Consider the following 18609-nt stretch of genomic DNA (forward strand, 5'->3'; position numbering starts at 1 on the left):
TGAGACAGGCAGTCGCATATATACATATATACAGCTATTTAGAAGTCATGTTTATTTACATATATCAGAATCGTTTAAAAGGTATGTACATATATACAAGCGCCCTGAAAACCTATTTTACATATGTACAGGTTTATTTGCATATATACAATCTGCTCTGCTGGTACCTGTAATGGAATAAACGCTGAAGAAAAGAAGTGATTAGCATTCCAGGTGAAGAGGACACATCCGGCTGAAAAGGAAAGAAAAGGAGTGGCAAGCTGGGTGGGTGGGTGCGAAAGCGATTAGATACAGCGAAACACGTGTTTACTTAAAGAGGGACGGTGCGCGAATGATGGACTTCAACAAAAGGCGGGATGATGCTTGCGGGATTATTCCCCGGGCACGGTGCAGAGTGGTGACCCGTGGGTGATTGAGTTACGAGTGGTGATTGGGTTACGGACGTAATTAGCCAATGGTTTGGATACACGCATTAAAGTCATTTAGTAGTTAGTACTAAATGTAATTATGTGTCTCTTTCTTTACTTGTATCCATGTTATACAGCTGTGTGTATCAGAGATAGGTTTTACATTATGTGTCTGTGTGTACAATTGTATCTATGTTATACAGCTGTGTTTATCAGAGACAGGGTTTACATTATGTTTCTTTTTGTACACTTGTATCTATGTTATACAGCTGTGAGTATCAGAGAAAGGTTATACATTATGTGTCTGTGTGTATACTTGTATCTATGTTATACAGCTGTGTGTATCAGAGATAGGTTTTACATTATGTGTCTATGTGTGCACTTGTATCTATGTTATACAGCTGTGTGTATCAGAGATAGGTATACAGGTCAATGTGCCAGAGATAGGTTTTACATTTTGTGTCTGTGTGTACACTTGTATGTTATTCAGCTTTATATGTCAGAGGTAGATGTGTACATAGATGTATGTGTATACATATGTGCTCATGTTATACAGCTTATAAAGGGACTCTATGTAATTCGCAGGTGATCACATATTGAAAAGATGGGATTCTGACGAGAAACTGTGCACAAGGAATATCAGGGTTATAAATCACTAGGTCACCGGAGCCATCGCATCTGGTCACTATTCCTTGTCATAATATGTGGTATCATGAACCTGAAATACTTGTATTTATTTGTTCTGGATCAGATTTGGAAACAAATAACAAATGATTATATAGAAAGCACATGTTTGATATTGAAATAATTATATGTGGCTGTGTTTTCAAGTCAGGAGGCATGTGATACAAATAACACGCCTCGATTCAGTACACATACAAAACTATTTGCATGAAGCGGTACGTGTCTCGACAAAGCTAAGTGGTAGGAAGGTTACCGTCCATTCTTACTGTTATTAATAGTAAGATCGTGATATAGGCAGTTGTATTACACAAGGAAGTTATATTTGTCATGTGAACAATATCGGTTTATGCAACAAGCATTGGCTATTTTCAGTAGGGGCTATGTGAAACCTCAGTTTCATTTGCAGAGGATGGTTTACTGAATGAAAGTACATTACTGAACGATAGAATGTTTGAATACGATAAAAGCAAGCTACAGGCGCATGCGAAGAACGTTTTAGGGGGATTTACCGATACTACAGGTAATATAGGAAGAGAAAGACAATTCGTTAAATTATCTATTTAGTAGTGCCAGGCATACTCAATACTTTCAGACAAAGAACAAGAGTTTTATTTTTTTTTAAATTACTTGCTCTTACATTTCAACTGCGATATTTATACGTCTAACACGTTTATCAAACAAAATCACAGGCAAATGAAGCAAAACCTATTTTAATCGTGTAGATGACAAAGAGGAACCTCCAAATGGTTTGTAAACTACTGTGATTAAACTCATACTAAATTATCAAATACCCAGGAATATTTAAATAAACGGTTTTCGTTAGAGGTTGTCATTAAAAAAGAAAACGAGGTGCCTGTCTTGATCACTTCCTCAGGCCCGCCAATGAAATACATTCTCACGTATTCTGCAACATTTTTAGCCAGTCGTTAGTTACATCTTTCAGGACAAGGAGGTTTGTAGTGCGACAAGACGAGTTACATTGTAGGTCATGTCAGTAAGTTACATCTATCAGGGCAAGGAGGTTTGTAGTGCAATAAGACGAGTTACATTGTGGGTCATGTCAGTTAGTTAATCTATCAGGGCAAGGAGGTTTGTAGTGCGACAAGACGAGTTACATTGTAGGTTATGTCAGTTAGTTACATCTATCAGGGCAAGGAGGTTTGTAGTGCGACAAGACGAGTTACATTGCAGGTCATGTCAGTTAGTTACATCTATGAGGGCAAGGGCGAGTTACATTGTTACAGAACAGAACGAGTAATGCATGATGTTACCACTGGAAGAATGAACAAATTGAGGAAAACAAAAAGAGGAAACAGAACTCCAGCCTTTAGTGTATACATGTCACAACGTTTGAGGTACAATTGAAGATGCTCTTCTATGAAGATATGGAAAAGCTTCATACTATTCTTGCTCTATGTTGTTTGGTCAGGGTTTCAGCATATTCAAGGCCCAGTAAAGCTTTCATAAACATTACGGTAGACATGTAGAGAACATTTCCAAGTTTGACGTATTTGGCCAAGAGGTATTACTTAAGCTTCAGGTTTATCCAGGATCTGATATCGTTCAATAGCCATATAAATAGCCAATTCCTTCCACTGATTTATTTCCCTGAACTAGAAATACAGGCGGCCAGTGAGGCCGCTTCATCTGTTTCACATTTAGATCTATGCATTAAGATGACAAGAGGGATCGACTTCCAATGTCCAAAAGTCAACTTCCCCTTCATGGCGAGCAATATTTCAGCAATTCCGTCTTTGGTGTTTACATTTCAAAACGTTTGAGATACAATCGAGCATGCTCTTTCTTCCAATGTGTAAGAGAGCTCAGAAGTTGTTTGATCCGGTTACATCTTTCAAAGCCTCAGAAAGGCTTTCACAACGTTGTATGGTAGACCCATGGGGGACATTTCCACATTCGGCGCATCAGTGACAAAAATAATGACTGATGCAAGTCCTTATAGTGACTTGTACCATAGGTTCCCGTGTGTTTTCTGATGAACAATTGACTTGCCGTTGTATGTGTTTGTGACGGGTGCAGGATACACCCACCTTTTCTCGAACACCTGGTATCATCACTATTTGAAAGTGATTCATAAACACATGATCATGAATAATCGGAATCGTACAATCGACTAGGCTTTCAACAGAGATTTCTATTGAATATGGAAAGGATTTTGTCGCTTCTATTATTCAGTGTGTGAGGAAATATAAGAATGTGAGATATACTCTGTCGTAAAATACAGGGTCAGCCGAGTTACACAACACACGTTGTCCTGTTATTGTGTCATAAGCTGTGTTCTCTTTTGGTTTGCTACGTGTTTGACAGAGTGTTTGCCCTCGTTACAACAAACATAGTTATAACCCTAAATTCTCTTGCCATGTCAGACTGAACTTACATTTAGTCAAATGTTTACGTATGCTTTCAGATTTAGACAATTTCAAAATGATGAAGTTGATAAAATGAGAAAATTTATTCTGTAAAAATCTCATTAACATCAAATCTTGACGCTGTAAGACAAAATGAAACATCAGCGAACATTGTATGGATCCTTTTTGATCTCTGGATACACTCTTTAATTGTACTTTACTTATTTTCAGTGGCAAGTTGATGGTATGTCACCATTTGCAGATTGGTATTAATACTGGACTGAAAAGCACTGAAATGTTTGAATATTGTTCCACAAAAACGAATGAACATTGGTGTTTAACATTCTTTATGAAAGCTTCATTTGAAGAAAACCCAAGTTAGAGTAGTCGGAATCTGTCTATAGTGGACTCTTTCTTATGATTATGGAAAAGATTTTGTCGCTTATAAATGTTTCTCTTCTCCAACTTTCAAGAAGCCTTTCAAAAAATTACGAAACGTTTGCATGTACCCATTCATCTACCTGCACATTAATGATCCGACGAAGCTGTGAGGTAATGATTACTTACACAATCATAATTTGCACATATCTTAAAAAGTACAATATGCGGGCTTGTTATTGTTCCATATTTCTATGCTCTACCACTTCCTTTCAATTTCATCTGGTTATGAGTAACCAAGTACAAAAGATGGTTTGTCATACGCCCACTGGTAGAAGAAAGTGCAGCAAACAGTAATTCCCAATCTAGTTCGTTTATGTTTTTAGTATCCAGCATCAATATGGATAAAGAAAGAAATACAGCTGGTGTAGTCTCCAAAAAATATAAATACATATTTGATAAATCATAGATTGAATAGGACTTAGTAATCAGTATTTGTGTATCAGTATAGATAACAAAATACAAGGTTGTTCAAAAAGAGACCTCGCAATATGAGTGAAGTGAAAATGACAGCGAAAATTAGTTATATCACTTTCTTGGTGGTATGTTTTTAATACCAAATGATAAGTCGCATCCTAAACCCTCAAAATGTTAAAATGATCACATGGGAAACAATCAATTTTGATCTGTAGCAAGTGACATGTTACATGATGGTATTTTCACAAAGAACAAAGTCTTAGATAATTATCTAGACACCCATCAAGGAAATTAAAAATGACCTACCCTAATGGCGACATTGGATAATTAACTCCCTGCCCAACGATTGGATAGAACATTCTGAAGATGTGTGTTGTCTGAACAGACATGTTTTTCTTTTTTAATATTGAGAGGTAAAACTATTCCTTTCGTCCAAACGTTCAGCACAGTTGCTGAGTTACATCTAAGAACCACTCAAACGTGGCATCTTTAGGATGACCAGACGGAGAGTCAACTTTTGTGCTTCTTCTGCCTCGCCTAAATTCAGTCCCCCATTTCATAACAGTTGAACATGACAGGCAGTCATACAGAGGCATGGTATCATATTTTCGCGTATTTACTTTGGGAACGTGTCCTTTTCATGCAGGTTCTTAACTGCAGCTCTTTTATTAGTTTACCTCATCCCTGTCAACATCTCTAACTGGCTTCCCGGAAACATATGCCATAATATCAGTCTGTAGCTATCACAACATGATAGTATCCATACAGGTGTTGAAAACTCACATTGAACAGTATCTATGAGATGACACATGAGGTTGGTTTGTTGTTTACCGCCGCACACAGCAATATTCGAGCTATATGACGGCAGTCTGTAAATACTCGTGTCTGGCCGAGACAATCCAGTGATTAATACCATGAGCATCGATCCAATTGGGATCGATGAGATGCATCAACCAAGTCAGCGAGCCTGACAACCCGATCCCGTTAGTCGCCCCTTACGACAAGACATAATCGCCTTTCACGGCAAGCATGGGTTGCTGAAGACCTATTCTACCCCGGATCTTCACGGGGCTGTATCTATGAGGTGACACTCTTTTCGATTTACCCTCTCATCAGGAAGGGTGTGCAGTCACGAGACGAGAAAGACTGGTGTGTCATGCAAGAGATGTTTTATTTACGGTCACTCATCAGTGACAGACAGCGACATCAGCATCAGGGAAGACTACAAAGCCGTACGTCCGCGGGGGCAGGAGGAGTGGTCCTCCTGTCTTGGATCGAGGACGGAATGCAGGGATCTTGTTGTTCACCATATATAGAGACTGTACACGGTTCAGAAGTACATTCCTGTATAGGAACAGGAAGGTAAATGTAAAAACATTTTACATAACATATTTCTAGATGCAATACATTTACAATCAATAACATGAGAGGATGTACATGGGAAAATGTGACTTGACTGCATTGATTTGATACATGTATTGATGCTCCCATGACTTAGCTCTGTTTCGCGAGGATAGTAGTCGCTAGAATTGCCGAATTCAATTCAAGATCATTCCACAGTGAGGGAATGCGTATTATGCCATTTTGAAAATTACAGACTGTTCTATCGACTTTAATTAAATTGTGTTTGTACCACTTACTTTGCTCGGGGGTCGTCACCGACTGCGGACAGCCAAAACAACTCCATGCGACTGTTTAAGGATTTTGGAAAGGTGACGGACGCTGCTTTGGTGTCAAGATTCATTGCATAGACCGTGACACTTCCAGATGGATAGCCATATTTACTGAAGGCAGATTGAAATACTTGCTTTAAACAAGTCATTTATTTTATCATGGTAATATAAAGGGATTTTGTTAATGTGGATACTCAGAAATTGTTGATCATTATATCACAATATAATATTCGAAAAACCGTATTCGACGTAATAAGCGCCACGCTCTAATAAGCCCCCACGGCGATATTTGCTAATATATTGGCTAGTGAACAATCCCAATTAGCCCCCCTTCCGATTAATCAAGGTACACAAGATGTATTTATTCGTGTATAATACGCACTCGTGTGTTATATGCACCCTTAATTATGGTCATTTATATTCTGGCAAAATGTATCTGTCGTATATAAACAGTTCAGACTGTCAGCATAAACCACGAAATTTATCTTTCAACTCTGTTTTTTCCACCAAAGTAATATTCTAATAAGAGCCCCCTATTTCTTATTTTGAGAGGGGGCGGTCGGGTAGCCAAGTGGTTAAAGCGTTCGCTCGTCACGCCGAAGACCCAGGTTCGATTCCCGACATGGGTACAAATTGTGAAGCCCATTTCTGGTGTCCCCCTCCGTGATATTGCTGGAATATTGCTAAAAGCGGCGTAAAACCATACTCACTCACTCACTCACTATTGTGAGGAACATTACTTGTTGTTCTTTGTGCAATGGGCATATATTCTGATGTTGTGTGAGCCCTTTGTGTCAAATACGATATTGCCAACCAGTTGCTTGTATATGAGAGTAAGCCAGTAGTCCTAGGAGAGAAACAGAACTGATTTATAGTATAAGGACATTTAATGCAACAGCCGACTTCAAGCATACAATTGAGAACACATTCAACAATTCCCATCACTCATAGGTGAAACAAAGTGAATGTTAAACTGCCGGGCAAATGGAAGTATACACCCATGTTTGATGGATGCTAACAATGAAACACACAAGGTATAGTTACTCGATGGTGACGTACTTAATACGAATATCATAGGCGATATTACATGCATTTTATCAGCACCACACAACAGGTGACGTGCACATGACGTCTCAAGGAACATACGGTCGTAATTTCACAGTACACAGTTGTGAGCAGAGTGAAGCAGATATTGGGGTTGGTTTAGAGATACCAAAATTCTCAATATGACTACCACGGGCACAAATGCTTTGAAAGCGTTAGCCGGCTGACGACGTCATTGCGAATCCGTTGCCACGCGTCCCTCCGTGCGGCTTTCAGCTGTTGACGGTTCTGTGGTGCATGACGACGTCTACTGGTTTGACAATCCAGACGGTCTCACATGTTTCATATAGCAGAGAAGTGGCGTTGTGCGAGTTCTGTTTCTAGGTATGTCAGAACCAGGTCGATTTCGACAAAAAACGTTTTTTAATTTTTGGTCAGATGCATTATTCAAGTGTATACTTTAGTTTTCCCGGCAGTCTTTGTTTTGTTACACAATGAAACAATAATCGAAGACATTGTCACTATACGCTATTCGAACGAAACTGCATTTGAGGTTGGTGTTCGTCTGGATATGGCTGAAATAATGCCGTGTGACGTTAAACATTAACTCGATCTGACACACACGCACACACACACACACACACACACACACACACACACACACACACACTCTCTCTCTCTCTCTCTCTCTCTCTCTCTCTCTCTCACACACACACTCTCCACACACTCACTCACTCACTCACTCACTCACTCACTCACACACACACACACACTCACTCACACACACACACACACTCACTCACACACACACTCACACACACACACACTCACACACACTCACACTCACACTCACACTCACACACACACACACACACACACACACACACACACACACACACATAAGATTGGTGGAGTTTACCGTCTCTGGATAGTTGATGTAAGGTTCGATCAAGTTATGAAACGCCCAACCAGGACCAGAGAAATCTTGACGGATAACTTTCTTGATGCCTGACTGGGCTGAGAGACCCAGTTTGTCCAACCATCTGAACATTTGAGGTCGTTAATAAATCCAGTTACAGTGTATATTCTTACATATACTGACGTACTTTAGAAACACAATGTTATTATTCTTACTATTATATTATTCATATTATGCATATTGCGAATAATAAGGTATTAAAACGTGGCATTACATGATTAACTGAAAATCTGTACATTTATGGAATGCTTGCCTATAACAAGTGAAACTGATGGTCACAACTTAATATGCTGATGAATTGTCAACTCAATACACTTGAAACGTGAAGGCTTGTGAAGTAATTTCTTTCGGTTGTGCTTGTAATCTGTTTTGACCAATATTCGCTGTCATCCGTATGGCATATGCTTAGATTTAATCTGATACTAACATTATCTAAAAATGTACACTCACAGAAATCCATCCACATATGTATTAGTCATATTCATCACACCATGATCAAAGAAGGACCCCGTCTCTCCAAGCCAAAGTGGCGTCCCAGCGGGAGCGTCTGATGTAGCGTTACGTACAGTGTCTAGGGTCACCTTCAGCCTATCCATAAACACAGGGTCTGTGAAGTCAGCAAGTCTGCCTTCCGTGCCATTACCAAAGTAGCTGTGATCAGAAAGTTCAGTTCAGAGTTAGAGAGGTGGATCTTATACCTCTTTCCGAACTCCGTTTTGAACAGTATTACTGTTAAATTACGCTTTTACCATTTTGAACTTTATTTCAGTAATATCATGGCATGTCAGATTAACATGCACTGAAAGACTATGTGACTCATGTCATTATCACAAACAGGCACATTGTGTTGACAATTGAATGCGGCGAATTAGAGCTTCGAACACATTTTCCGCTTTCTGTTGTGCATTTGAACGCTGGGGTCATTCGTTACACCCAGTGACCAAATATAGCAAAATTCACCTTCAATAGATATGCATGTTTGAGACAATGATGAGATTAAGCTGCTTTCGACTTTTCATGAGATTGGTCAACATCGAACGTTATGGCGATTGCAAATGAAATATACGTATACATGACGACATGTTCGCATGGCTCTAGCATCTATATACATGTATAGTATATTCAATGTACATATTGCAGTACAGGACTAGCACTCACTGATGGAATGTAATGGCATCCACAGATCGGGCTCCTCCAGATGTCAGGAAGCTGTGGAATGTATCATGAAAACTGAATAGCAACATTGTATGTGTCTTTGATTACTCTGCAAGTTATTTATTCATTTAAACACGTACATACAATGATACACTGAATCTTAAGCATACACCACCATCTGCTTCGTTTGTTATTGATAATATACAATACGTGTAAGCTAGGAATGTTTTGTTAATGGCAATGAAAATCATACTCCCTCATGAATGAAATCCCTTTGTCAATGTGGAATATGTCAGGTCCGAGTATCAACGTATCCTTAAAGTAGGGACGCTTTCGTAGATTGTCGTGAAAGGTGAGGAAGTCTCTTCCCAGTTGGGAGCCAGCAATGCTTGTATTGTAATGATCAGGAAGGTTGATAGGTTCTGTAGAACAAGAACACCCATGGACATGCTTACAGTAAACGGAAATTATTACATCAATGTATCATACAAGTTTTTGGACTTCAGGTGATATTTGGGCTCACCGGCAAACAAGGTATGTATCAGTATGTACATTACGTGTAAAACATGTAAGCATGTTTCTTGACAAGATGGATAGATATTTCTTATTTACATCCTCGTACCTCACCTTGCAATATAATACAGTTTTTTTGCTTGATGTGGTATTTAAATCATACTACTCTTTTTGGTCACATCTTGAATTTTTATATTTTATAATTATGAATCGAGATGCTATGTGGGATGGGAGATATCAATATCTTACAATAGCTTCGAATGTTCCCAGTACAAGGTGGTGAATTACCAAATTCAGTTTGTTAAATATTATGTGTAATGTATTGTGATACCATTGCCCAGTTCAAAGCCGTAGATGTCATATCCTTTCTGGCTGGTGTAGTCGAGCAGTTGGTCTGCATTGCTCGGGTCCCAGTGTCCATCTTTCCGCTGTAGCACACTGAGACCAAAGATGAGATCCCAGCCTACCTCTTTGGTGAAATTGTTTATTTCGTCCCAAACTTGACCTGAAATGTGAATTAATAAGACATTATATACATGCATGTGTATTACCTAACAACCGCAAATGGATGTAAGCTAGCTAATGGCGGAATACTGGGTATTCGAGGATGTTTGTCCGTATTTCTTCTTTGAATTGAGTATGAATGAATGAATGAATGAATGGATGGATGGATGGATGGATGGATGGATGAATGAATGAATGACTGAATGAATGAATGAATGAATGAATGAATGAATTTCCTCCAGAGTTGAATCCGAAGACTTTACATGGGCAAATACATTATTTACAATACATCAATGAAATTACTTGACTATATACAATGAAATTATGTTATACACTGCTATGAATAAATAATTTACGATGTACATTTTGAGTGCAGTAAAGTGTCTAGTAGATATACATAAGGTGTTTCTTTAAATTCCATGTGAAGTGGCAGAAAGTCATTATGATGCTTTGCCAAGTATCGTAATCAAGTTCGTTAGTCAAGTCATGGACATCTGCACCGAGAAAGAATGAAAGCATATCATCATCGTCAAGCATATATATTTTCACGTATACATCTACATCAAGTTTATCAATCAGGTATGAGAAGAAATTATTTCTGTCAGGCATTAACATTTCACAGTGCAAAAAAATATGGCAATCATAGTCATAGCAATGTCTATTGTAATGGTTACATTCTTTCGACACTTATGCTCTTGATCCGATTTTAATACAAAGTTGCAGGGGTTGTCTTAGATGTGGATAGAGATATATTACATTATAAAGAACATGCATTTGTAACCGTTTATGAATTTTATGGTATCGTGAAAGATCCGGTCTCTGTGCTAGTCTCTCTCTCCAGATGTACTGTTCATTCTCTGAAAGACGTCTGATTACAAGAGCTCACCAAGCCGATTTTGTTGGGAACGAACCGCTATCAGTATATCCATTTATATAGTTATCCAAATGGTATTTTTTTAGCAGTATATAGAAGGATGTTGCATATGCTTACTGGACGGCTAATATAGACAAAAGCGTTGGTAGCAATGTGAGCACAAATTAGGTCTTTTGTTTTTGAGTTAATTACGTGCACTGGTCACCTGTGAGATCACTGTTAGATTCATTTGGTGCCTGCAGACTTGGGGTGAACGTTACGCCATCTGCATCCGTGCCCCCAATGCGGAGTATGCAGGGAGAAAATGCTCGGGCAAGGGTCTTTAACTGTGGCGACCTGAATGTCAAAATGGAATCTGTAGTAGAAACACATCAGGTCATCAATATAAACAAATGCCTGAAAGCATGTCACACTTACACTACCCATCCCAATCCGGCAACAACGGTAACATATACGTGTACGCACGTAGCGTTTATCACAAAATAACAATTATGTCCTCTGAATCAGTTTGGTTAAACTCCGATTTGAAAAGTAGTTCAGTGATATCAAGGCGCCACTGCTTGTTGTAATTATCTTACCTAAAATCAACACCAGTTTGTTGGAATCCATTCCGAATCAGGATGGCATCAAATGTGACACCAACAAACCTGTCGTCTATTGTATGAAGGACCGAATCGGTGTGGATTTCAACAGACACAGACGTCGTTTCACAGACAGCAGACAAGGCGTAGAGACTGAGCGTCGCCAGTAGCAACATGACTACTGCAGCCATTGTTTGGCTGGAACACGAGATAAGACAGAACCGCACGACGAGGTCAGAGGCCGTGTTCCTATACTTCTGGATTACCAGACTGCCAGCTGACATTACGAATTGTATTATCTTATACGCTAATAATTCACAAAAATCAGTTTTCCTACTCACTTATTACCTGTTTTGAAGTTCAGTAATATTATGATTTTGTGTTTATTCCGTCACACTCCATTGTTCCCGATTTCTGTGTGGTAAATTGCCCATCACAATTAATAGGTTTCATTTGACATTGGACAAATATTGGTAAAGCTAGGAAATAAATGTGTTGGAAATAAATATATGTTATCTCCACAGTCGAACTATTCCTTCCTTTGCTCTTTGACACTTTGGGGTCACATATCAAAGGAAAGCTTGTCATTAACATTAACGGGGGCACGGGTGGCCCAGTCGTCTAAGGCGCCGCAAGTCGCTGTGCAGAGATGCACGCCAGAAACCTATAATTGTGGGGGGCGGTCGGGTAGCCTAGTGGTTAAAGCATTAGCTCGTCACGCCGAAGACCCAGGTTCGATTTCCGACATGGGTACAATGTGTTAAGCCCATTTGTGGTGTCCCCCGCCGTGATATTGCTGGAATATTGCTAAAAGCGGCGTAAAACCTCACTCACTCACTATAATTGTGGGTTCGAATCCCGGTTCGCCCCGATTATGTTTCTAGGTTTGTCAGCATCATACCAATGCTTATGGGTTTCACCGAAGTGGTAAACGTCTGAGACCTGCATCACTTGGGGCTTTCCTCCCACATTAAGCTGACACGCCGTGATATAACTGATATACTGTTAAAAGCGGCGTTAAACCCAACTAACTCACTCACTAGAAACCCGGTTGGTTGGCCTGTCTCTACAGATATCATGACGTCATACACGTCACTTGCTTGTCAAATTACAACTGACACTCTTCATACTATGAGTAGCATATATAAATGGTGAATATGATGGTAGTTGCACGATAGATCTTATTTTGACACACAAATATTTCACCGTCGGGTTTTGATGCTAAATACTCAGGCAGGGCTGAGACCTAGATTGTACGATCTCAAATATTATCCAATTAATTAATGTACTATTTCACAAACGTTCTAATTTTTTTACCAATCAAACTCTCTATTGGAGGATGGTGAGTGAGTGAGTGAGTATGGTTTTACGCCGCTTTTAGCAATATTCCAGCAATATCACGGCGGGGGACACCAGAAATGGGCTTCACACATTGTACCCATGTCGGGAATCGAACCCATGTTTGATTAAATTCACAAGTTTTAATCCGTGAAAATAACAACAGTTAAGCAGATTAAGAATCAAAGGATATCGCACTGGGACGTGTAAATAGTCTGGGTCAACAGGTCGACGTCCGGCGAATGCCCCGTTTAGATGCGGTTTCGCGTCTATACATATATCATGAGGCGGATAATTCATTTTTAAATGGTTCTGTAGATTATTAGTGAGTTATTTATTATAATCACATTATAACAAGTAAAACGTAATTATACTAATGTTTGTCATTCTCTCTGCAGACAAGAGTCACAGGAAAGCTCGTGGGTTCATTATTTTAAATCGTAGGCTAATTAATAATTATATAACTTTTATTCTTAGCTTTCATAAGAAAACACAAACCTAAATTCAACTTGACACATGTTTTTACATAATTGTTAAACTTCCTCCTACAGACATATTGTTAGTTATTAATTAATTCAACGCAGATCTGCACCCCCAATGCATGTCTTAACAGACAACTAAAATAGCAACTCTGACATATTAAATATCGTGCTATCTGCTTTGTAATTTAATACCAACTCGACGATAAAATGTTCACATGGATTTATCTCAAACGTTGCATAAAGCCATCCAACTGTGCTGTAGATTGAAGCCGATGTATCTGCAGAGAGAAGATGCTTGTGTGCTTCGTGACTGCAATATGAAAAGACGAGTGTTGTCATTATATTATTAAGTGAACCTTTACGCACTTCCTTTTTCTACATCTCAACCAATGAGAATCGTTCAGCCATTTTCAACAGGATGTATAAAGGATACACACGGTATTATATACTTGTGTGCTATTAATACGTTCTTTTGAAATCCGTGTCCTTGCGTCATTTCATGTTCAACAGGTTGTGTGGAGACTATTAACTGCGTCACGATTCTTTTCCTACAAGTACTGCCATCCACCAGTGGATACACATATGCCTTTACGACATCGAAGCATCACATCTATTTGGACAATGGCAGCTGCGTTGAGTCTCCTGGTGCTGATCTTGTCTGTGGGGCTGGTCACAAGCTCTGTGCTGCCTGATAATGTGGAACAAGTTGCACAGAGCCATCATCGAGGTGAGTCAAATGATCCAGATACGACGCCCTTCAGCGCGGTTAAATCTACAAGTAACCCAGTTCTATACTGAAAACACATTGTGTTTATGATGATAACATGAAACCTGAACTCTTTGGTATTATCGGGGGCACGGTAGGCCCAGTCGTCTAAGGCGCCGCGATTCGCTGTGCAGAGTTGCGTCCCTTGGGCACGCCAGAAACCTATGATTGTGGGTTCGAATCCCGGTTCGCCCCGATTATGTTTCTAGGTTTGTCAGCACCATACCCGTGCTCGTGGGTTTCACCGAAGTGGTAAACGTCTGAGACCTGCATCACTTCGGGCTTTCCTCCCACATTAAGCTGATACGCCGCGATAAGACTGGAATACTGTTAAAAGCGGCGTTAGGCCAAACTCACTCACTCACTTTGGTATTATCAATGATATGAGTGAATGGGTTGTGTTCAATGTTGAAGTTGGCTGTTGCTCTGAATTAATGAACCACCGACAATAGACTTTAGACAAAGTACGAAGCTGTATGCATTCGAATTTAGATGTAAAAATCTAACACTGAGAGTGTGCAGCACAGCTACTTCATAAGCTAACATAAAGTGTACACCCAGCAAGTAGACAATATATGGTGCGGTATCTGCTCAAACACAGCGTTTCTTAAATCTTGACGCTTTATTCGCATATGTGATTCGCAAAAGACACGAGTCACAGTCGGAGGTAGATTTTTTCATCCCAAACTGGCTCCCACAGGAGATATTGCTTGGGTGAGATCAAGCGATATCTACACTGTAGATGTCGCTAAATGAAATTGCATCACAATGCTTTGTAGACAATGGTAAGGTCATTGGTTACCATGACGTCACAATCACATGACATCACCAATGGCTCTGCTACTGAAGCTGCTAGCAGTACGTTTTACAATGAACACTCAACTGTTTACAAACTGTAAAAGTTGGAAGAATGATGTTGGATGATAAATAAAAACTCACCCTTATGTCTTTTGATATCAAATATATCAACACTCATTGATATGTTTGATATCAAAAGACCTTCGGGTGAGATTGGTGTGTGTGTGTGTGTGTGGGGGGGGGGGTGGGGGGGGGGGGGGGGGGCGTGGGGGTGTGTGTTGGAGTGTGCAGTTTGAAACATGTAATTTGGCATAATTGATAAATACATAAATGCTACTGAGCTCATGCTGAAAACAAGGGGACTTCAGCCCATTCAGCAGAAACCTCTTTTCCATTGGGCGTGAAAGGCAACAAACTAGCGGTGAACATTATATGTTGACAGCAGGTGTTCGCGAAAAGGGTACGCATACCTTGCTCCACCAGTAGCACCAGCCACTCAAATAATTTGCATAAAAAATAAGTGTATGTTTGTTGCCTGAGGCAGAAATCCTGCCATTCGAAAGCAGCCTGCACACAATCGAATTTTGACCAGGCAGTCCAGTGATAGTGATTAGACGATCTAATGACACGCTACCACGTTGGCTGATTTTATTAAAACGAAACACCAAAATATGTTAGTTTCGAATCACGTTTGCTGCGTACAAATGCAGAGATTCTACTACTTAGAAAAGAGAGACACATTTAAGAAATATATTCGTTTTGCAACAAAGGTTTCAATAACTCAGCTTGCCTTAAAACTTGAAATACACTCTCTTTGTCGATTTCTACGATATTTTCTGACCAAAGCATTTGCTATTAATATTAGCTTCCGGTGTGATGCGGTCATCAAATCAGCTGTAACAATTATAAGTGTTTATTTTTATTTGAAACCCCTGATTGATCAGTCAGAATCATGTGTTTTCCAACTCCATGGTAAGCTTTGTACCAGACCCCAAAAATTGTACAATTTTAACTTCTTTGGTAACATGATTACACGATACGTGGTTCCACTGGACACGGGGCACAATTATCTCAGAACAAATTATAAATCATCTAGTATCGGCTTAAATCGGAGGTATATCGTTAATAAAAAAATGCAATACATTATTTAGGCTGTAGAAAACAAATAGGTAACAAACGGGTTGGAATTATGTTTACGTGGGTTAGTGTTGGGTGTGTTCCTACATGTAGTTAAAACCAGAATACTCCCAAAATATATTTTCGTTCAATATCTTTTAATAACTTCATTATGTTTTACAGATACACGCAGCCCCGTGGTACCCTGTGGATTACTGCGCTGGTATTGTGTTTGGTTACAAAGATTTCGCCTTACCTGGACAACGTTTTACAAGAACAACTGCTATTCGAGGTGTCAGGTGGATAACGACACAAACACCGAGTTCAGCTGTGTTGGGGGCAAAGACTGTGAGCGGTCAACATTCACACGTATGTCATAATGTTTCGCAGGTCTCGCTCCCTGCAGTGAGACAAAACACCAAAGAAGAAAACATGAAATATATGAGTTCTTCCCTACCTGCATCTATTAAACAGGCGACGTCAAACGGCACTGTCCCCATACAACTGGCTCCAGATATGTTTGTGCAGTTCACTCAAACATATATGTTTTCACTGTGCCTGAAGATCTTTTGGAACAGTTGGCTCATACTCTGTGTTTATACAGCTGGCGCATGGTCTGTGTTTGTTCTGTTGACTCCAGTTCAGCGTTTGTGCAGATGGTTCACTATTTGTGTCTGTACAACTGGCTATGGATCTGTGTTTGTATGGTGTACGTGTCCAATAACCTTGCACCTGACTATCTCTCTGATTTCGTCCCACCTAAAGTAGCAGGATCTAATGACTACAGCCTAAGGAATAGATCTAAATTACAGAATCTACATTGCAGAACAGCAAGCTATGCAAAGTCTTAAAGTTTTCTTTCTGATATTCTTGAATTCCTTGCCTACTGCATATACTGATGACAGTACATTGAATGATTTTAAAGGATGATAAAATGTGATGAAATGCATTGCAACAAATTTGATTTAATTATGGTCCTAGGTTCAACTAAATTGTGCACTGTCACCTGAGACTTGGCTCCATTGACCTCTATGGTGGCAGGTTTCAAATGTTTATATCAGCTAATCAAAATTATTCTTGTGGCTAGTTCACTATTTCTTTACTTGTACCAACTGCACTGGCATAAGAGGAAACATGTAGTTTTAATCTACACTCCATTCTTTATAAAAATGTAAATGTTACAGCAAAGATTAATTTAGAATGCTAAAAACTGTTAAAATTTCATATAAACAAACCCCTGGCAGATTTCTAATTTTATCTAAGTGCGAACTATCATATTGTCTCTCATGTATCTGATTTTTGCTTATACTGCAGCATTTTCGGAGTTGACGGCTGTGTTTTTAGAAAAATAATTACATTATTATTTACACTTGACTGTATATTATAATTGATGACATTTAAGTTCAACTGGAGCCGTATTCACGTCTTTTCTTGTTTACCAATCCAGTTACACACATTTGTGAAATAAAATATGTTAAAAACAACTCTAGAATTGTGTTTGTTCAGTTGACTCCGAGTTGTTTACAGAATGCTGATTATATAGTGATATTGGGTGCATACTTTCCCATATCAGCTGACAAAGATTCGAGAAAATCGAAAAGGGCAGCAATTTTGGAATTTCTGATCAATACCCCAGGGTAGTTGTAGACAGGAGATAGCGGGCTAACTCCACAGGAAAGGAATAACATTAGTTAAATCATTGCAAGACATTTTTGTCTGGATTAAGTCAGACAAAACAACTAAGGACCTATAGAGAAACATGTATCTCTGTATTGGTTACTTACTTGAAACTTGAACTTGAAAAACTTGCTCATTACTGTAACAAATGGGGGCTGACTGTCAATATTAACCAAACTAAAGTTATAATTTCAGAAAATCACATTAACCAGTAGACATACAGTTTTTTATAAGAATTAGTGCCACTTCAAATAGTAACAGTTTAAATATTTGTTTTTTTATTGGTTTCCAATTGTAATCATACCCAAGCTATCAAAGTGTTATCAGAAACGGGATTAAGGGTATGTAATGCTTTAATAAGTGTGATAAAAACAAATTAAACGTGTAATCTTCTTCAGAACTACTAGACACAGGTGTGTTACCAGTATTACAGCATGGTTATGAGCCGAAGACCCGTCTTCGATTCCCGACATGGGTACAAAGTGTGAAGCCAATTTCTGGTGTCCCCCGCCCATTATATTGCTGGAATGTTGCTAAATGCGGCGTAAAACCATACTCACTCACTCACTCATGGTTATGAAGTATCGGGATTGTAAAAGGCTGATTGTATTGAGAGAGTACATCGTAAATTTTGTAAATTGATTCTGGGTGTAGAGGATAGTACTAGTAATGTGCAGGTATGTGGGAGTTGGGGAGAGTTCCATTGAATGTCCAACGTCAAGTATGCAATGGTTAAATATTGGTCTTCTGCAAACTGTATTTTAAAAGAAATTATACGACGACAGGTAATCACATGA

The 18609-nt window shown here is 39.2% G+C and overlaps 1 protein-coding gene and 1 long non-coding RNA gene across 3 annotated transcripts; one reads left to right on the forward strand and one right to left on the reverse strand.

Annotated features, from left to right (window-relative positions):
* Positions 1-5464: 5464 nt before the first annotated feature.
* Positions 5465-11861, reverse strand: LOC125378681 (heparanase-like). 2 transcript variants are annotated; one of them, XM_048394612.1, is made up of 10 exons: positions 11702-11861; positions 11260-11390; positions 10008-10181; positions 9417-9585; positions 9167-9217; positions 8459-8659; positions 7949-8072; positions 6726-6832; positions 5953-6096; positions 5465-5656 (listed from the first exon to the last, which is right to left on the reverse strand). In XM_048394612.1, the coding sequence occupies exons 1-10, from the start codon at positions 11824-11826 to the stop codon at positions 5500-5502; spliced, it is 1383 nt and encodes a 460-aa protein (XP_048250569.1). In that variant the 5' UTR covers positions 11827-11861; the 3' UTR covers positions 5465-5499. The 2 variants fall into 2 exon arrangements, with proteins under 2 accessions (XP_048250569.1, XP_048250568.1); XM_048394611.1 differs by having other exon boundaries at positions 11633-11859.
* A 2024-nt stretch (positions 11862-13885) lies between these two features.
* LOC125378687 lies at positions 13886-17221 on the forward strand. The gene is made up of 2 exons (XR_007220467.1): positions 13886-14182; positions 16319-17221. It is a non-coding gene; the product is annotated as an uncharacterized LOC125378687 (long non-coding RNA).
* The last annotated feature ends 1388 nt before the right edge of the window (positions 17222-18609 follow it).

Source organism: Haliotis rufescens, unplaced genomic scaffold, assembly GCF_023055435.1.
Source record: "Haliotis rufescens isolate VD_foot unplaced genomic scaffold, xgHalRufe1.0.p SCAF_13, whole genome shotgun sequence".
Taxonomy (NCBI): domain Eukaryota; kingdom Metazoa; phylum Mollusca; class Gastropoda; order Lepetellida; family Haliotidae; genus Haliotis; species Haliotis rufescens.

Bases quoted from the DNA above. Each gene is read 5' to 3' on its own strand.
- LOC125378681 (XM_048394611.1), bottom strand. From the start codon at position 11,826: ATGGCTGCAGTAGTCATGTTGCTACTGGCGACGCTCAGTCTCTACGCC. The intron at 11,391-11,632 runs GTAAGATAATTA...TTTGACATTCAG, and splicing joins CAAACTGGTGTTGATTTTAG to GTCGCCACAGTTAAAGACCC. The intron at 6,833-7,948 runs GTAAACTCCACC...TTTCTCTCCTAG, and splicing joins ACATCAACTATCCAGAGACG to GACTACTGGCTTACTCTCAT.